The sequence below is a fragment of the Sapajus apella genome, unplaced genomic scaffold, assembly GCF_009761245.1.
Source record: "Sapajus apella isolate SASKATOON/1434 unplaced genomic scaffold, GSC_monkey_1.0 scaffold3, whole genome shotgun sequence".
Lineage (NCBI taxonomy): Eukaryota > Metazoa > Chordata > Mammalia > Primates > Cebidae > Sapajus > Sapajus apella.
In genome coordinates, this window is record NW_022436943.1 from 32,354,061 (window position 1) to 32,376,202 (window position 22,142).

At 36.7% G+C, this 22,142-nt stretch overlaps 1 protein-coding gene across 1 annotated transcript in view; it reads right to left on the reverse strand.

The window, feature by feature from the left end:
* EIF3E (eukaryotic translation initiation factor 3 subunit E) overlaps nt 1-22,142 on the reverse strand; it is a 59,661-nt gene that overhangs the window by 10,604 nt on the left and 26,915 nt on the right. The window contains exons 6-10 of the mRNA XM_032251779.1: nt 18,710-18,835; nt 17,917-18,041; nt 4,366-4,492; nt 3,459-3,560; nt 1,995-2,104 (exon numbers count right to left, since the gene is read on the reverse strand). Of these exons, the coding sequence (XP_032107670.1) occupies nt 1,995-2,104; nt 3,459-3,560; nt 4,366-4,492; nt 17,917-18,041; nt 18,710-18,835 (590 nt within the window). The remainder of the gene's footprint in view (nt 1-1,994; nt 2,105-3,458; nt 3,561-4,365; nt 4,493-17,916; nt 18,042-18,709; nt 18,836-22,142) is intronic.

Sequence of the window (22,142 nt, forward strand, 5' to 3'; positions counted from 1 at the left end):
CGGTGAATCCCCATCTCTACTAAAAATACAAAACTTAGCTGGGCATGGTGGCACATGCCTATAATCCCAGCCTCTTGGGAGGCTGAGGCATGACAATCTCTTGAACCCGGGAGGCAGAGTTTGCACCACTGTACTCCAGCCTAGGCAACAGTGTAGGACTGTGCCTCCAAAAAAAAAAAAGAAAGAAAGAAAGAAAAGAAGAACATACATTATTGATCTATGGATTCTTAATCATCTTAATAAAACATTGAAAAAAATTGAAGAACTGAAGTGAAAGAAAATGCTACTACTAGAAAAAATATATTTTCGGACTCTGGAAAGCCACTAGGACTTTAGTCTGAAAATGTTTTGTAGATTTTTGTCTAGCAGGAAACTACAGTGATCAAGGAAATAATAAAAATCTACACCAAAAAAAAAAAAAAAAAAAAAAATTGAAAAATTCTTAGGTAATGCCACATAAAAGTATATAGAAACATTCCCACTCTATTAACTTCTTTGAGCTGTACATCTCTCTTCAGTAAGGAGGACACATACTTAATCTATTTCACTGATAAAAGATAATAAACTAAATCCCAAGAAAGAAAATAATGAATCCATGGTTGCAGAGATAAAAGAGCTAGAAAAAATCTTACTGATAGTACCTTGGAAGCAAATACCAAAGCAGAAAAGCATTATTATGGACAAAAATGGCAAGTTCACTAATACAAAGAGCAGAAGAAATTTACTTAAATATTTATATTGTATCCTCACACTATACTGAACAAAGCATATTAGGTGCTACAAAGTTAGTATGTTAGGTGCTAAAGATGGAAAAAAAAGAAAAAAAGAGTCAGCTTTCAAAAGGCCCACAACAGCGTTCGTAGCTAAATCAGTTCTGGACCAAAAAACTCCTAAATGACCATATTATAATGAGAAATGGAGAAAATTCCGTAAGGGAAACCAAAATACTAATATCCCTCTTTTATAAGCTCTAATTACAAACCTTAAAAACAAACAACAATCCAAGAATTCAGTTACCCACTGTCCACCAGAGCCCCACATATGATGTACCTATATCTCTTTATTTCACAACCAACATTAGTATTAGGAATTTTCACATAATTTATAAGAGAATCAGGTTTGAAAAATCCTGTCTGCAAGCTATAGTAAAGTGCTAATAAAACTGAAGGCAAGGATTCAATTCCCATAGGAAAAATCCCATGATTATGCTATCCTTCTATCTCTGGAGAACCACTTCAATGGACAACCCATTAAAATTAGGCCAGTCAAGTATGGATAAGCAAAAACAAATGGCATTAAAGCAAAAGAATTTGTTCTACGCACTATTCCTCAGAGGCAAACATTAAAGTAGTAGGTTTTTAAACATTTCTGTTTGACTTCCTCTGTGCCCACAGGGTGCTACTTTTAAAACTCTAATGTGTACAATTTATTTCTAATAGGTTACGTACATTTCACAATTTTTTCCCAGTAGTTTTCTCACAGAACAGAGGAAATTCCAACTAAAATTCACCATAATTTTTCTATCTTACAACACATTAAGATGCAATAGTTTACTATATGAGAATTCAAATATGTAATTAAATAATACAAACTAAATGGAAAGGTCTACCAAATGTAGTGGTCTTTCAACAGAATTTCCGATGTAATGGTTATCTCCTTCTTTGAACTGCTGTTGAAAACCATTTTAGAAATGTTTACTTCATTTTTCTCATGTAAAGGTACAACAGTATTTATACTTCAAGAAGGTAACTGACAACCAAATACTACCTTCAACTTAGTATTTTGAAAAATGCTATATACATACAAGCTAAAAATATCTGAGCCTGTAGAAAAGTTAGGTTTTTAAATAAATTATCAAATTGTTTCATTGTTCTTCTGAAAGCAAAGGGAAATAAAAATCCAATTAACTGGATTATTAAGTGTAAATACACAATAAATGGAAATTTCCAGAAATTTTAAAGTAGAAAATACAAATCAAACCACGGTGTTCTTACTTAATGCTGATACACTGATGGATGCGACAGAAAGTCTCAAATATGAAGAGACGGGCATTTTCAATGAAATCTTCAAGGCAAGCCACCAAAAAGAAGTCATTCACAAGTACCTATATGTACAAATACAACAAAAATTAACGATGCTGACAAGCAATTGCCTGAAACTTGAATCAAATATTTTGTCTGCTTTATTTTTCCATTCTAATATCATGAGTTCTATACCACAGCACTTTCTATAATACTGTTTTCAAATCTTTAATGATTTAAATAAGTAGTAAAAGAATGCCACAAAATAAAGACCTAAAAACTGCTATGTTTTCTTGTTCCACTGATAACTTAATAAAGTAGCCTTCTGACAACAAAGTTTGGTGCTATCCATTATTCTACATAAATGCTCTGCAGATAACATAATCTTTTCCAACTATTTAAAACAGTTATAAATGAACTAAAGCCCTAAGTATTTCTGTAACCTTAAGTAGACTTAGAAATCAGAAAGGAAAAGAATGCAAAAGGTGGCTCCTATGCCATAGATGGTATAATTAAAAGAGAATGTTTTAACTTCAAGAACAGCAACCAAGTGCTCTCTAGGTCTTTCAACAGCAAAACCCAGACATTTAGCATAATGAATATACACCAATGTTTACCTTAATAATGAAACGACTACGAAAAACACAAATTACCATCTGGATTCTAATTTTCTATTCCGTCCAATGTTTGAAAATCACCAGGGAATGTACATTTGCATGATCAGTTTTTTTTCTTAGAGAAATAAAATCTTTGTCAACAAATTGCCCATTTTGTGCTAAAATTTTGGTTCAAATGATGAAGCTGATGACCAGTAACTTGTGAATCTAGTAACTGTGACTACATTTAGCAGGTAAAATTCTTAGTTTAGTTTCTTAAAACTTGTAAACTAATTATTCAAAACAACTATAATCTAACTCTTCCACAGTTGTTAAACAACAGGAGGCACTGCAGTTATAAAACTTGTAACTACAAAGAATTGAGTGGTTTATCACAAATGTTAAATACAATCATGTGAAAAATTCTAAAGATAAGCCCACCTATGAAACAAAATTAAAAACACTCCATATATTGCAATTCAAAGTGACTTTGCTTATACATAAGAAATATTATATTTACTCATTCAAGATAAGATGTGGAATTATATCTGTGAATTTAAGTTACCCCCAATATTTTAACAAACTTCCCTCACAGAAGGGATAAACACATGGCAATAACATTTAAAAAGTCATTACGTAGCACATTCCTATTTTACGATTAATAAACATAAGCCATTTAAGTCATGACAGGGTTAATAAGTCACTTAGGCCATTTTAAGATTAACAAACATATTTTTGTTATAATTACACTTCATTATTTTAATGAAGATACTGCAAGATTAACTTTAAAATATCCAAAAATTTAAGATTATAAATTTGTAAGTAAAAAAATCATACTTACTGATTCACATTCCCTCAGCTTTTTCTGAGCCCCATCAAAGTCAAAGTTAACATATAAGCATTCAACAAATTCTGTAATTGGGTCTTTATATGTGTAAGATTCCTGTAAAAATAAATAAAGGTCAAGGTAGGTGTGGTTCAACACTGTTTAGCAGATTGCCCCAGAATTTCTCAATCTTCCTGTTTTCTGCTTCCTTATCATTAATTTCTAATCAAATTACCCAGCATCTTCTTAAAGCAATTTTGTTCCTATTTTGATTCCAGACCACACCTTAAGCTTATAATGTCTTTCAAACCAAGTTCTCTAATTCTCATCTAAGAAGCATTCTGAAAGCTTTCAAATTCCCCTACTACCAAAAGTCTCCCTTAGTCAATAAACAGCAAAGATCTTCCCCAAGCATAAGGGTATTCATTCCCTACTGAATGACAGTAACTTCTTTGTATTTAATTCATTCTTAAATAATTATTTTCCCAATCTATGGGTTTTGCTGATAAGCTCACTAAATATCAACCAGCATGGTTACCTGAACCTTTTGCCCAACTTGGGGTCTACTGAAACTGTATTGTATACAAAGTTCAGCCATCTATAACGATACAGGTAATGACCCCCCCACCTCCAGGTTCCAGATTTTCTTCACTCTTTGCAATAAGAAAAACACAAATGCGTAATGTATATTAAGTGTTAATCTAGCAGACAGTAATAATCATTCCACATCCAACTTGCGTATCTTGAACTTAAGGACAACAAAAGCCCATTTGAGGCTCTTCTCTCTTCTGAACTTCATGTATTCTTCCCACCTATGTCTAAAAGCATTTTTACCTTAAGAACTAACTCTTACTTTAGAAAAAGAGGTTAGACCTAAACCTTAGGTGCTTTTTAAAACACTCAGTGTTAATTTTAGTTTTACCTGTTGAATAACTTTAACTAGATCTTTTAGCACCTGCCGGCGCTTCCGAACATCCTTGTTTGTTATGACTGCTGTAGTCAAATAGCGAAGAATGTGTGGACACATTGTCTGAATTGCATTAAGATACCTAAGAAAAAAATATAAAAGTTATTTAATAACTTACCCAGGGTGAGTTAAGAAAACCCTCAAGCAGGCCATTAGATTGTACTATTTCACTAGTCTTAAGACTGTAGACACTTAAGAATGAGTGTCTAATAAGAGCATCTCCTCCAAGGAAATTTAAAAACAGAATTCAATTTCAGGAATCCAAATGAGAATGCCAGCCACTAGTTCTTTAATATGGAGTAAAATGGAAGACTCAATCAAGAGGCTAATTATCCTATTATTATTTTTGAGTAAAAAGGATTTTGGAAGGCTCATACGCATGCTGTCAGTCTGTTTCAAAAGACTACTAAGTGATGACTTTCATTCATCCATCAGAAAAAATGTGTGAGAATCTATGTGCAAAGTACTCATACTAGTCAAAAAATCAGGCACTTAAATAATTCAGGGGATGAAAGACTGGAAGCAATAGGGAGAAGGAATATTACAATATTACAAGGCATTGGTTAAAGTGGTACCAGTAGGAATTAGGAAGAAAAAGATGTTAGGTAAACGTTAACAGGGCCTTGGCTAATACTTAGCAAATCTTGCTGTTGTGATGATCAACTTCGGACCACCCTCTGTAATTAGGTGTTTACCCTATGTTTCTCCTGCTCAATTTCCTCAATTAGCTCCCTATTTATTTGCCCAAACAGTATTAATTTAGCACCTCTGGGTGTCAGACACTATACCAATCTCAGAATGTTTTGTCAATAAACTCCCTTTCTCTTAGGTGAATGAATACTGAAGCCCCAAACTACCCATCCAGCTCCATCTCCCATCGCACTACCACTGACAGCTCCCTCTTTCTTTTCTTAAAGTTCACTCCTCACAGATTGGTCTCCCAAGCACAAATCCCTAAAAGCCTAAATCCTAGCCATCCTTCAAAGTCCAGCTTCAACACCTTATCTTCTAAGTTCCCCCAGGCAATGATTAATAAATCTATATGTTATTATATTATAGACTCCCATAAAACATTGCTTAAACTCTTACAGGATCCTAGAATCGAACACTTAATACTATATAGTCCCACTCAGCCTACCTTGAATGCCCTCTAAAGAGGGAAAATATAAAAAGAATGTCCACTCAAAAATAAAATAATTCCTAGGAAAAGACATCAAAAACACATTGGCCAAGTTATATCATCTGAAAAATTAAGCTCAGTTTCAAATGAAAAATTTTTAAATGTGCAATGCTCATTTAGAACAATTATTTCTCTTGTCAGAGACATCAGGCACAAACACAAGAAAGCATGATTGTTTTTCTTAATATCAGTTTTAAAGTAGGTAATTTTATTTTATTTTATTATTATTATTATTTTTTTTGAGATGAAGTCTTGCTCTGTCTCCCAGGCAGGAGTGCAGTGGCGACATCTCAGCTCACTGAAATCTCTGCTTCCTGGGTTCGAGCCATTCTCCTGCCTCAGTCTCCTGAGTAGCTGGAACTACCGGCACACACCACCTCACCTGGCTAACTTTTTCGTATTTTTAGTAGAGGTAGGGTTTCACCACATTGGCCAGACTGATCTCGAACTGCCAAGTCAAGTGATCCACCCGCCTTGACCTCCCAAAGTGGTGGGATTATAGGCGTGAGCTATTGCTACTACTGAAGTAGGTAATTTTAGTTCGCATTTATGAGACTCATGATAAATTTATCTAAATTTATACACAAATATTTCTATAGGTTTGTTGTATAGTGTTCAACTCATATTTATTTTTAGTTTATCCAAAGTCTATACCATTGCACCATATATATATTCATTATTTTTACTGGAGGATTACTTATTCGGGAAATCCATTCCTTGTTTCTTAAAGTATATTCCAGAAGCTAGTAAAATATTTGTAAAGAACCAGACAGTAAATGTTTTTGGCTTTCCGAGCAAGAGACAAAATTCAAAATATTATTCCAGATACTTCTATAAAAAGAAGGGAAACAAATTTCCAAACTATAGATCTACTAATGAGGACAGTGGAATTCCTTCACTAGGAATAATTTTTCTTAATTAATTTAAAATTTAGAGGTCTATATCATTAAAAAGTATTGCAAATGTTTTTCTGATAATGTAATCTGTAATAAGATTTTACATATTTAGTCCTTGAAAATGTAAAAACAGCCAGGAGCTATGGCTCACGCCTATAATCCCAACACTTTGGGAGGCTGAGGTGGGGGAAATGCTTCAGCCCAGGAATTCAAGACCAGCCTGGGCAACATAGTGAAACAAACAAACAAACAAAAAAAACCCAAAAACTGAGCTGGAGGATTGCCTGAGCCGAGGAGGCCGAGGCTGCAATAAGCTGTGACTAACTACACCACTGCCATCCCAACGTGGGTTACAGAGCAAGACCCTGATTCAGAAAAAAAAAAAAAAAAAGAAAAAAATAAGAAAATGTAGGTTGCGCATGGTAGCTCATGCCTGTAATCCTAGCACTTTAGGAAGCTGAGGTAGGTGGATCACCTGAGGTCAGGAGTTTGAGACCAGCTGGGCCAATGTGGAGAAACCCTGTCTCTACTAAAAATACAAAAATTAGCTTAGCATGGTGGCAGTCACCTGTAATCCCACCTACTCTGGAGGCTGAGGCAAGAGAATCGCTTGAGGGACCCAAGAGGCAGAGGTTGCAATGAGCCAAGATGGTGCCACTGCACTCTAGCCTAGGCGACAGAGCAAGACTCCATCTTCCAAAAAAAAAAAAAAAAAAAAAAAAAAAAAAGGAAATATAAAAATATGCACAGGCAGTTTTTGCTGACATCAAACATCACTTGACATGCATATTATTTTAATTGAGCACACTTAAAAAGGCATTTGTAAATGTACAATTCTATAATTTTGGTATTCTCTTTTAGCATGTCATCACATAGCAGATTAATCACTTTCAATGAAATTTCCTGTGTATTTGCAATGAGGTCTAAAACTTTCTGCAACTATAATTTAATCTTGAAAATTATCTGCAGGAGATCCACGATGACCAAATAGGCACAGCTCTGGAGTGCAGTTCCCAGCGAGAACAATGCAGAGGATGAGTAACCACCACATTTCCAAATAACCTTTTACTGCCCACAGACCAGGAGATTCCAGAGCCAAAAACAACCACAAATTTCCAGCACAGCTGTTTCTGCCAGTGCCAGGGGTCTCCACACAAAAACGCACACAAATCTGGGTGGCGGTCTCAACTGATGCCTGGAATGCCTGGGAAACAGAGCCACCTAATCAACTGAAAAAAAGGTGCTTGAAACAGGAAGCCAGGAGATCATGCTCGGCAAGTGCCACACCCACAGAGACCAGCAATCTGAAACGCTCTGGATTGAGAGTTTCACACCAAGTGCAGCTGGACCCCAGATGGTCAAGCTTGGTGAGGAGAAGGTTGTCAGCCATCACCCAGGAGACCACCACTACTTAGGCAATTTGCCATTACCGAAGCCAACCGCCTTTACTGAGGCAGTCCGCCATTTCTGAGACTGTCTGCCACTACTGAGGCAGACCACCATTACCAAGACAGTTCTAACGGTACCTCTGTAAACAAAACCACAAGGAAGTTAACGCAGCAGACGGGCAGAGCCCACAGCAGCTCAGCAGCACTTCTGCTGGCAGACTGTGACTAGATTACCTCTTTGCTGGGTAGGGCATCTCTGAAAAAAAGGCAGCAGCACGTAAGAAACATAAATAAAGCCCCAACTTCCCAGGACAGGGCACCTGGGAAAAAAGGCGGTTAGGAGTTCTGCTGCAATGAACTTGAAAGCACCTGCCCAGCAGCTGTGAATGGAACAATGGAGCTCCCAGCTCAGCACTTGAGCTCCTATAAGGGACAGACTGTCTCCTCAAGCAGGTCCCCAACCCCCGTATATCCAACGAGACACCTCATAAAGGAGAGCTCAGGCTGACATCTGGCAGGTACCCTTCTGGGACAAAGACAACAGAAGGAACGTACAGCAACCCTTACTGTTCTGTAGCCACCACAGGTGATCCTGAGGCAAGCAGGGTCTGGAGTGGACCTCTAGGAGTCCTACACCAAAGGGGCCTGACTGATAGAAGGAAAACTGAAAACCAGAAAGAAATAACCTCAACATCAACAAAAAGGACGTCCACTCAGAGACCCCAACAGAAAGTCACCAACAACAAAGACCACAGGTAGATAAATCTACAAAGATGGGAAGAAACCAGTGCAAAAGGTTGAAAACACCAAATTCTAAAATACCTCTCCTCCTCCAAGGGATCAGAACTCCACACCAGGAAGGGAACAAAACAGGATGGAGAATAAATTTGATGAATTGACAGAAACAAGGCTTTGGAAGGTGGGTAATAACAAACTTTTCCGAGCTAAAAGAAAATGTTCTAACCCAATGCAAAGAAACTAAGAACCTTGAAAAAAGGTTTGGTGAAATGCTAAAGAAAATAAACAGCTTAGAGGAGAATATAAATGACTTGATGGAACTGAAAAACACAACAAAAGAACTTCACGAAGTATACACAAGTAAGTTTCAATGGCTGAATCAACCAAACACAATAAAGAATATCAGAGACTGAAGTTCAATTCAATAAAATAAAATGGCAAGATTACGGAAAAAAGACTGAAAAGAAAGGAACAAAGCCTCCAAGAAATATGGTATTATGTGAAAAGACCTAATCTACATTTGATAGGTGTACCTGAATGTGAAGGAGAGAACGAATCCAAGCTAGAAAACACTCTTTAGGATAATATCCAGGAGAACTTCCCCAACCTAGCAAGGCAGGCCAACATTCAAGTCCAGGAAATACACAGAACACCACAAAGATATTCCTCAAGAAGAGCAACCCCAAGGCACATAATTGTCAGATTCACCAGGGTTGAAATGAAGGAAAAAATGCTAAGGGCAGCCAGAAAGAAAGGTCAGGTTACCCACAAAGGGAAATCCATCAGACTCACAGCTGATCTCTCGGCAGAAACCCCACAAGCCAGAAGAGAGTGGGGGGCCAATATTCAACATCCTTAAAGAAAAGAACTTTCAACCTAGAATTTCATATCCAACCAAACTAAGCTTCATAAGCAAAGGAGAAATAAAATCCTTTAAGAATAAGTAACTGCTAAGAGAATTCATCACCACCAGGCCTGCCTTGCAAGAGCTCCTGAAAGAAGCACTAAACATAGAAAGGAACAACTAGTACTAGCTACTCCAAAAACATACCAAAGGGTAAAGACCATCAACACAATGAAGAAACTGGGCAAAACAACCAGCAGGCATCAAAATGCTGGATCAAATTTACACATAAAAATATTAACCCTAAATGTAAATGGCTAAATGCGCAAATCAAAAGACACAGATTGACAAATTGGATAAAAAGTCAAAACCTATTGGGGTGCTGTATCCAGGAAGCCCATCTCTCATGCAAGGATACACATAGTCTCAAAATTAAGGGAGGAGGAAGATTTACCAAGCAAATGGAGAGCAAAAAAAAGCAGGAGTTGCAATCCTAGTTTCTGATAAAATAGACATTAAAGCAACGAAGACCAAAAGAGACAAGGGCAATACATAATGGTAAAAAGATCAATGCAACAAGAGGAGCTAACTATCCTAAATAAACACGCACCCAAAACAGGAGCACCCAGATACATAAAGCAAGTTCTTAAAGACCTACAAAGAGACTTACACTCCCACACAATAATAGGGGGAGACTTTAACACTCCATTGTCAATATTAGACAGATCAACGAGACAGAAAATTAACAAATATATCTAGGACTTGAACTCAGACCTGGAACAAGCAAACCTAATGGACATCTACACAACATTCCACCCTAAATCCAGACTATACATTCTTCTCAACACTACATCGCACCTACTCTAAAACTGACCACATAACTGGAAGTATACCATTCCTCAGCAAATGCAAAAGAACAGAAATCATAACAAACAGTCTCTCAGACCACAGTGCAATCAAATTACAACTCAAGATTAAGAAACTAACTCAGCACCAAACAACATCATGGAAACAGAACAACTGGCTCTTGAATGTTGACTAGATAAACAATTAAATCAAGACAGAAATAAAGACGTTCTTTGAAACCAATGAGAACAAAGACACAACTTACCAGAATCTCTGGGACACATTTAAAGCAGTGCATAGAGGGAAATTTATAACAATAAATGCCCACCAGAGAAACGAGGAAAGATCTAAAATTGACACCGTATCATCAAAATTGAAAGAGCCAGAGGAGCAAAATCAAAAAAACTCAAAAGCTGGCAGAAGACAAGAAATAACTAAGATCAAAGCAGAACTGAAGGAGACAGAGATACAAAAACCCTTAAAAAAAAAAAAATCAATAAATGCAGGAGCTAGTTTTTCAAAAAAGATCAAGAAAACAGACAGACTGCTAGCCAGATTAATAAAAAAGAAGAGAGAAGAATCAAATAGATGCAATAAAAAAATGATAAAGGTGATGTCACCACTGACTCCACAGAAATACAAACTACCATCAGAGATTACTACAAACAACTCTACGCACATAAACCAGTAACCCTGGAAGAAATGGATAAATTCCTGGACATTTACACCCTTGCAAGCCTAAACCAGGAAGAAGTCAAAACTCTGAATAGACCAATAACAAGGACTAAATTTGAGGCAATAATTAATAGCCTACCAACCAAAAAAAAGCAATTAATGGCTTACCAACCAAAAAAAAGGCCGGGTGCAGATGGGTTCACAGCCGAATTCTACCAGACATATAAGAGGAGCTGGTATCACTCCTTCCTTCTGAAACTATACCAAACAATCCAAAAAGAGGGAATCCTTCCCAAATCATTTCATGAGACCAACATCATCCCGATACAAAAACCCAGCAGAGACTCAACAAAAAAAGAAAATTCCAGGCCGATATTCATGATGAACACAGATGCAAAAATCTTCAATAAAATACTGGCAAACTGATTGCAACAGCACATCAAAAAGCTTATCCATCATGATCAAGTAGGCTTCATCCCAGGGATGCAAGACTGGTTCAACATATGCAAGTCTATAAACGTAATCCATCACATAAACAGAACCAGAGACAAAAACCACATGATTATCTCAATAGATGCAGAGAAGGCCTTCAACAAAATTCAACAGCCCTTTATGCTAAAAACTCTCAACAAACTAGGTATCAAGGGAATGTATCTCAAAATAATAAAAGCTATTTAAGACAAACCCATGGCCAATATCACACTGAATGGGCAAAAACTGGAAGCATTCCCTTTGAAATCTGGCATTACATAGGGATGCCCTCTGTCACCACTCCTATTCAATATAGTATTGGAAGTTCTAGCCAGAGCATTCAGTCAAGAAAAAGAAATAAAAGGTATTCAATTAGGAAAGGAAGAAGTCAAACTGTCTCTATTTGCATACGACATGATTGTATATTTAGAACACCCCATCGTCTCAGCCTAAAATCTCCTTAAGATGATAAGCAACTTCAGCAAAGTCTCAGGATACAAAATCAATGTGCAGAAATCACAAGCATTCCTATACACCAATAACAGACAAACAGAGAGCCAAATCATGAGTGAATTCCCATTCACAATTGCTGCAAAGAGAATAAAATACGTAGGAATACAGCTAGCAAAGGATGTAAAGGACCACAAGGCAATAAGAAAGGACACAAATAGATGGAAAAACATTCCATGCTAATGGTTAGAAAGAATCAATAATGTGAAAATGGCCATACTGCCCAAAGTAATTTATGGATTGAACACTATCCCCATCAAGCTACCTGTGACCCTCTTCACATAACTGGACAAAACCACCTTAAACTTCATATGGAACTAAAAGAGAGCCCATATAGCCAAGACAATTTTAAGCAAAAAGAACAAAGCTGGAGGCATCATGCTACCTGACTTCTAACTATACTACAAGGCTACAGTAATCAAAACAGCATGGTACTGGTACCAAAATAGAGATACAGACCTATGGAACAGAACAGAGGCCTGAAAGGCAACGCCTCACATCTGATCTTTGACAAACCTGAGAAAAATAAGCAATGGGGAAAGGATTCCCTGTTTAATAAATGGTGTTGGGAAAACTGACTAGCCATGTGCAGAAAACAGAAACTGGACCCTTTCCTGACACCTTACACTAAAATGAACTCCAGATGGATTAAAGACTTAAACATAAGACCCAACACCACAAAAACCCTAGAAGAAAACCCAGGCAAAACCGTTCAGGACATAGGCATAGGCAAGGGCTTCATAACTAAAACACCAAAAGCACAACAAAAGCCAAAATAGACAAATGGGAAAAAGAAACAATCGGTAAAGTGAACCAGCAACCAAAAGAATGGGAAAAAATTTTTGCAATCTACCCATCTGACAAAGGGCTAACATCCAGAATCTACAAAGAACTGAAACAGATTTATAAGAAAAACAAAAACAAACCCATTCAAAAGTGAGCAAAGTACATGAAAAGACACTTTTCAAAAGAAGACATTTATGCAGCCAACAAACATATGAAAAAATGCTCATCATCACTGGTCATTAGAGAAATGCAAATCAAACACATGGAGATACCATCTCATGCCAGTTAGAAAGGCGATCATTAAAAAATCTGGAGACAAGAGATGCTGGAGAGGATGTAGAGAAATAGGAACACTTTTACACTGTTGGTGGGAGTGTTAATTAGTTCAGCCATGGTGGAAAACAGTGTGGCAATTCCTCAAGGACCTAGAAATAGAAATTCCATTTGACCCAGCAATCCCATTACTGGGTACATATCCAAAGGATCATAAATCGTTCTCCTGTAAAGACACTTGCACACATATGTTCATTGTGGCACTGTTTACAATAGCATAGACCTGGAATCAACCCAAATGCCCATCGATGATAGACTGGACATGGAAAATGTGGCACATATACACCATGGAATATATGCAGCCATAAAAAATGATGAGTTTGTGTCCTTTGTAGGAACATGGATGAATCTGGAAGCCATCATTCTCAGCAAACTGACACAAGAACAGAAAATCAAACACCGATGTTCTCATTCATAGTCGGGTACTGAACAATGAGAACACATGGACACAGGGAGGGGAGCATCACACACTGGGGCCTTTGGGGGAGAATAGGAGAGGGACAGCGAGGGGTAGGGAAGTTGGGGAGGGATAACATGGGGAGAAATGCCAGATATAGGTCACGGCGGGATGGAAGCAGCAAACCACATTGCCATGTATTGTGTGTACCTATGCAACAATCCTGCATGTTCAGCACAGGCACCCCAGAACATAAAGTGCAATAAAATAGATATAAAAAATAAATTCTAAAAAAAGTGTGCAATTCATAATCTATGTATAATAGTAAATGGATGCACTAACCAACCACCTACTGTGCCAAAAGAAGTTAAAAATACTTTCTTCATAAATCTTTATCAGAGACAACTGAAAAACACATACTGATTATAGACATACTGTGCACATTACACACAATATCGACAGTAAGCAGCTCTCCCACTTAAAGAATATGAAGTCCAGGAAATGGGTGTAACAATGATCTGTCAAGTCAACTGGGTATATTTCCAATAGGAAAAAAGTTAGAATCAAGCAAAAATTAAATTAAGAAGACTTAACAAGACAGAAAATAAGACAGCAATCTGACCCTATAGCAAGTGAAAATAGTAACACAGTACTTTTGCAAACAATTAAAAGTCATCATACTACTGAGTAGTTTGTTTCCAAAGGTTGTTTCTGTTCTAAAAAATAGTTCCACAGGCATGATGGTTCTTACTGGGGCAATAGAAATGTTCTAAAACTGATTTGTTACTAATAATTACTAAATTATAAACAAAGAAACTCTTCTTGGACTTCAGAGTAAATCAAAGTAGTGACATCAAACTACAGTAGTAGTCCCTATATTTTTCACCACTGCACTTTTGCAGTTTTAAAAAACACAAAAACTTTCAACTATGTCCTTGAATCAAGTAGCACAAATTACTAATTTTAGAAAATTTCAACCTGTAAGTACTAATCTTTCTCATCTTTTGTGTGTCTAAATGGGAAGTATTCATAAAGTGCCTCTGCTGTATATGTACTTCAGTGTCTTGGTTGTCCCTAAGGAAAAGTACTTGTGCAACTTAGAAACAGGATGAACCAGCTGCTTTTCTCACAGAACACTTTTACTTCAAATAATGACAGACAAACCAAAGCTATTCAGACATTCAGAGTTGGGAATTTGGCAGACATTTTCTAGAAAATGAAGTGAGACTGTCCTTCAAGAAAAACAAATGATAAAATTAGAGCCTTCAAGAAAAACTAGAATTTTGGAAAATTTGTATCAGCTACTGGGAGCATGAAAGCTTTCCAATAACTTAAAGCCTTTTCTAATGGGTTTGGTAATAGTGTTAATGAATGTGGTTTTTCTGGTGTTGTATAATGTCAGTACACTAGAATATCTGCATAACTCTCTGGACCAGTAAATATTTCCCAAACAACCAATGAATAATGCTATAAAACTATGCATGAGTAAAAGATCCATTCCAAGTGCAAGATAACTCAATATAGTCTAGAATATCAGTATAGCTTAGGATCCCAAAAAGTTTTAACGACATGGCTTCAGATTCTATATTAAAAACCATCTTTTAAAAAAACTACTTCCTAAAACATTCTATTATAAAGACACATGCAGATGTATGTTACTGCAGCACTGTTTACAATAGCTAAGACTTGGAACGAACCCAAATGCCCATCAATGATAGACTGGATAAAGAAAATGTGGCACATACATACCATGGAATACTATGCAGCCATAAAAAAGGATAGGTTCATGTCCTTTGCAGGGACATGGATGATGCTGGAAACCACCATTGTCAGCAAATGGACACAAGAACAGAAAACTAAACACCACACGTTCTCACTCATAAGTGGTTGATGAACAATGAGAACACATGGACACAGGGAGTGGAACATCACATACCGAGGCCTGTCGAGGGGTGGGGGGATGGGAGGGACAACATTAGGAGAAATACCTAATGTAGATGACAGGGGGATAGACGCAGCAAACCACTATGGCACATGTATACCTATGTAACAAACCTGCACGATCTGCCTATGTACCCCAAAACTTAAAGTATAATAACAATAATAAACTACTCTGTGTTGAGTTTTATTGTATCTACTTCTTGTTGAGTTTTACTATATTCAAACGAGAATCTTCAAAACTATCAGAAAAGGATATTAACAAAACACACATTTCTTTTCCAACTACATGTGTGAAGCTAGGTTTTTCGTCATACAGTTAAACACATCACAACAGATTTCAAGAAAGCAGGCATGAAAATCCAGCTATCAATTAACCCAGCAATTGAAGGTCTGCAAAAATGTGAAGCAATGTCACTCTGTCACACTAAATTTGTCACACATTGTCACATTTTGTTTTTAAAGTTATTTTCATTAAAAAATCTATTATGTGCTAAATCTAATCAATTTACCATTTATCAATGAGCAAATTTTTAATTTGTTTTTATTTTTAATACAGTTAAATCCTTACTTAACATCATCGGTATGTTCTTGGAAACTACAACTTTAAAACCAAATAACACTCTTTCAGTATGAAGCTGATGAGGAAAAAAATGGTTTCATTATTCATTGTTTTGTTTAGAGTTGCAGTTTCTAACACAAAGACAACATTGAGGACTTACTGTATATACCAAGAGACAAAACCAATGCAAAGAAAATTACATTCAGTAATTCTTAATAGTGTAAATGGGTTCTAAGATCAAAATGTTTAAGAACCACTGGCCTGTAAAAATGTTCCCAAAGATAATTTTAACGTCATTTTTCCCTTCCTTCTAAATATCCAATGGCTTTTCGGTGTATATCTACTTTAAATTTTTGAGGAGGAAGGCTTCACTGGATGCTCAAAAGAGCTTTTTTTTGTTCCACAAAGTTAGAATATATTCCCATATACACATACTTTTAAAAAACTGACCAATATATTCATTAGGACCCAAAATCCTTTTAAATGGAATGATTTAAAATCTAAGCAACCCCCCCCACCCCGGCAAATCCTCCCTCAAGTAACTGATCTGATAATGGTACACAGGGTATTTCAGATTTTGGAGGATATTAGTCAACATTTAAAATTTTTATTATTTCATTTGTCATATGAAGCCATTTTCATTTCTGTAAGATAAAATGTATTGAAAATATAAAAAATCTTTATTCAGATGAACAATTAATTAAAAAAAAGAACCAAAGTGTTAATGTAGGGTTGGGTTCAGTGGCTCATGCCTATAATCTCAGCACTTTGGGAGGCTGAGGCAGGCGGAGTGCTTGAGCTCAGGAGTTTGAGACCAGCCTGGGCAACATGGCAAAACCCTGTCTCTACCAAAAATAGAAAAATTAGCTGGGTATGGTGGCATGTGCCTGTAGTCCCAGCTAGTTGGGAGGCTAAGGTGGGAAGATGGCTTGAGCCAGGGAGGTAGAGGTGGCAGTCAGCTTAGATAGCGCCACTGCACTCCAGTCTGGGAAACAGAGCCAGGCCTTATCTCAAAAAAAAAAAAAAAAAGTGTTGTTGTAAAAGTTGCTCAATAATACAGTCAATACAATATAACTCATAACATGAAGCAATTGTTAAAATATGCTATTGCAATCTTAGGCTATAAAAAGCTTATGTACAAGCAATAGGAGCTAATATTGCCACTGTAATCTATAAAGTTTAGATGACAATCCTAGAATAAAATGTCAATTGCGAAGATAAATTATGAAGATAAATAGATTATCTAAAAAGACAATCAAAATACTATACGGTCTGAAAAACTACGTTATTTAATGAAACTAGAGGTATTTAGCCTGAAGGAAGCAGAGAGGAGTAAAAGTTATCTTCAAACACCTAAAGACTTCCCATAAAGCAGTCTTGTTTTCTGTCATTCCAAACAAACAAGAAATAACAGGCAGAAGTTTCAGAGGTACTTGAGTTCCACTGGAAGAGTAAATTTTACAAAATAATTTCTAGCTAACAACAGAATAGTCCAGTTCATAAGCAGTGAATTTTACATCACTAAAAGATTAAACAAAAGATGGTAGATAGAGCAAAGATGATATAAAAAGATTCTTTCCCAGGATGCACATATCCTTTCAAGTAGCATGTTTTAGAGCCTTATTTCTAAAGCTCTGATGTTTAAATGAGTTACCTGGGCTCTTGTTAAAATGTAGATTATAATTTAGTTCTAGAGTGAGTCTTAAGATTCTGTACGATGCCTATGCTGCTGGCCCAGGGACCGTACTTTAAAAGGCTTAAAGTACACTTTGTCAAATAATTTACTTAAGAGTCACATGCAGGCTTTTCAATAACAAATCTACTACATGAAGAAAAAAAACCAGGTGACAACAAATTCAAATGATAAAGTATATTTTAAGTTTAAACAATTCCATATAATTTTATCTAAATACAGTCAAAATTACACAGTAAAAGAACTTACTGTGGCTGGTAAAGGAAGAGATCAATAATATTATCGCGACCTTTGGGGTGATTGAAGAAAACAAACAGGGACCAGTGAATAAGCCATGTTCTCTGCTGAAGGGACTGGAGTGGAGAACTCACAGACTGAAGGATTGAAAAAGGTATACATAAGAAATATTAATGTACAAGAAAGAGGCAAGAGGACAAACATCACTAACTTCCAAACTGTAATTAAAAATGGGCCCCTTTTAAGGCATGACTTTGGTCATTATGATCAAAGTCTGATCCTCTATGCCTTCTCTCTGCACGATCCCTCAACATTCCAAATTATTACCCTGTTCTTAGAGACAGATTCAATTATGTCCACTGAAGACATTCTAATTTATAAACTCTCACAGAAGTTATAAATTATAAACATTTCAGAAAACATTTTAAAAGAATTAAACTGAACATTTCATAGTAAGTGGTTTAATTAGATAATTGTAGATGAAAACTGTCTTCTGCAATAAAAGGTGGCACTAACAGCATAGTGTCATTTTCACTGGCATAGAAAAAAAGGGCATAGTAGCTTAACAGAAATGAAAGCTACATTTTTTCTCTAAGAGTCAAATGAAGTTTGACAATTTCCTTTAAGGAGATTCAAACTAGTCAACCTGCTAATCCATTATGATTTTTGTAAGGTCAACCAAAGCTATTTTAAAATTTTTTGTTAGTCATTCTTTTTTTATTCCCCAAATGCACCGTTTGTTCTTATCAGAAAATATGAAGGATACATAGATATTTCAGAGAATAACTGAAAAACTCTAACTCACATTATTATCTATGGTCTCTTTTAACCGTGTAAGATCTTCCATGGCGGCATCCCAATTTTGCATTAAGATTTCAGAGGCCAGCTTTCCCCAGAGTGAACTTAATGCATTTCTATCTGTTGCTGGAACCTGTTTAAGAAATCATAATTAATTATATTGTGAATACTCTTGAAGAATGAATATAATGTATGTTTGATACCCACCTAACTCCTCTAGCCTACTAAAAGATCTATAACTCTCTACACAGAACTGTAGTTATTTAAGTCCTTATTGGACCACACTGGTTTGTTTCCAAAAACATAATTTGCTAAAAATACTCAGGTCTTCAATATTCAGTCTAGGTAAGAAAATAAAGGATAACTTTTATAACTAGAAAACAGTAACATCATCTTACTGTAATGCACTTCAGATAATTTATACACAACTAATCAAATTTCGGGCACCTAAAACTTTAGAAACCAGGTTAGATTCACATGTAATTTGTCACTAAAATCACTAGAATGAAGATGTGGAAAATCAAGACTTGTGAGTCTCATTTACAATATAATGAGAAATTACGTAGAGAACCAAAAAATATTTCCAAATTATGACACAAATGAAAGTCATGGAGAGACAGAGACAGGGAAAAAAACAGGCTAACTGGTTAATGACAATTAATAGTTATTAATAAATTAAGTATGGAGCAATACAAGCTAGTGTTTACCTGTAATCCTAACAAAAACTCTATATTTTTTATCCCCATTTTCAAGAGGAGAACTAATACACATAAAGTATAACTTGCCCCAAATTACACTTCTAATCATGAAAGCTATAAATTTTATACCACAGTCTTAACCTAAAAAAGGAGACTAAGGGTCATCCTTAATGCTCCTATCCACTAGTAAAAGAGGGTCACAAACTCAAAACATCCAAAGAGATCAAGTTAATAACAATGAGCAAAGCTGGACTCCCTCAAAACAAAGCAGAAGTGGGTAAACTGACTCTGAACCCATCAGATGTGCTAAAGCAGTAGAAGCAAGTAAGGGCAGTAAAGGGGGAAGAATACATTTCTATACCTCAAGATGAAATTTCAATTTTAATTTTTCACAGAAGCACTTTTACATAATAGTGTAGATACCATAATTACAAGGTAATTTATATGTGCAGGATCAGAAATCCAATCAAGAATTTTGTCTCTACCATTTAACAGCTTGAGTTTATATTTTAGTCTCCTCACTGCAACATGGGGATAGAACCCAGGTGTATAGTTTAAGTGACACAACACATGCAGAGATTATAATTATCACCTGATACAGGTAAGAACTTGGTAAATATGAGTTGCTGAAATAATGATGAAAACCATCAGAGATATGTATATAGATTTATATATAGGTACATTTATATACATATTTACAGATAGATAATCTAAACGTTGGGGACTACAATACAACAGCCTATACTGAGATTCTTCTTTTTCAAGGTACTGAATAATATTTGGCACACCCTAACAGCAGGCAAATAACACAGGGACTAGATTTGTAAAATAAATTTTGAAACATATCCATGATACTCCTGGTTCTAGTTATTATCACAATGTATATCCACAATATAACTTATACATGCATATTCATAACTTTATTTTTCATAGACAAAAACTAAAAGTAATCCAAATATTCATCAAGAGATGAATATATGAAACAGACCACGGTATATTCACAGAAATACTACTGAGCAATGAATAGAATCTAACTTCTGATACAAACAATAACATGAATAAATCTCAAAAACTTGCTACTAAAAATAGGCCAAACACAAACATACATACTACATCATTCCACTTACATACATAAAATTCTAGAACAGGCAAAACTAATCTACAGGGACAGAAAGCAGGTCAATGGTTGTCCAGGACCATCAGTGAAGTTGGACCACAAAAAGGACTAAAAGGGTCTTTGTGAGGTGACAGAAATATTCTTTATCTTGATTTAACGGTAGCCACACAAACATACAAGTTTTTCAAAATTCATTGAAAGTTTAAAAGCTGATATAACAAAATCCATAAAATAATTGTTTTAATTACAAAGTATAAAATCTTTAATTCTTATAAGACATCTGAATATTAAAATATATAATCAAGTCAAAGATGCCATCAATTTTAACATAATGATTTTACATTTTTAAAACCACAAACAACCTAGTAAAGAAAGACACTTTCAGATTTCAGATGTTAAAATATGAAAAACTATGCTTGAAAATCAATATTAAAGGCACAGTTCTTACAGTGATTTCAGGGTACATCAGAGCCAAAATTTCAGAGAAGATCCTAATGCCTCCAAAAATTATCATTACTCATACTGTCTTGAGCCTCAAAGAAAAATATTTTTAAAGAGGGACGATCCAAGATGGCCGTTTAGGAACAGCTCAGGATTGCAGCTCCCAGTGAAAGCGCAGAGGGTGAGTGGACGCCGCGTTTTTATTGCCCACAGACTAGGAAATTCCCGGGCAGAGGTGCTCCACGGTCGCCAGCGCGGCTGTTTGTGCCAGCGCGGCTGTGCCGGCCAGCGCCGCTGCTTTGCCCCGCGCAGCTGCTTTGTCGGCGCCCCGGAGCCGCGGTTCTCCGTACAAAATACACCAGTCCGGGGGCCCTTTTAGCTGGCGATTGGAGCCACGGGAAGTCGCCCATTCGCCGGTTCAAAAAGGGGACTGAGCAGAGAACCAGGACAGTAGATTCCAGGGCAAAAAAAAAAAAAAAAGCGCCACAAACCTCAGTGCCGCTGTTTAAGCCAGCGCAGTGAGTGGCCGCAGGGGAAAACAAACAGACCCTGGCGCCTCTTCAACAGGCGACTGGAACACCAACTTAAAAAAGGCTCTGAGGCAGGGAGCCAGGCGATCAGGCTTGGCTGGTCCCACCCCACAAAAGAACAGCAACCAGAAACTCTGGATTGAGAGTTTCACAGCAAGCACAGCTGAACCCAGGACGGTCCAGCTCTGTGGGGGAGGGGTGTCCGCCATTACCGGGTCAGCCCACCATTGCTGAGGCAGCCTGCCGTTGCCAAGGCAACCCGCCACAGCAAAGAGACTCCACCTCAACAGAGGCGGGCCACCATCGCCAAAGCAGTTCTAACTACACCCATATAAACAGGACTGCAGGGAAGTTCACTCGGCAGCGGGGCGGAGCCCACAGCAGCTCAGCAAAGCTGCTATAGGCCGACAGTGACTAGGCTGCCTCCTTGCTGGGCTGGGCAGGTCTGATAGAAAAAAAAAAAAAAAGAAGGCGGCAGCATAACGGAAACTCATAAATAAAGCCCTAAATCCCTGGGACAGAGCACCTGGGAACAAAAAGCAGTTTATGAGTTCTGCTGCAGCAGACCTAAACGTACCTGCCCAGTAGTTCTGAATGAACAACGGAACTCACAGTTCAGCATTTGAGCTCCTATAAAGAAGAGACTGTCTCCTC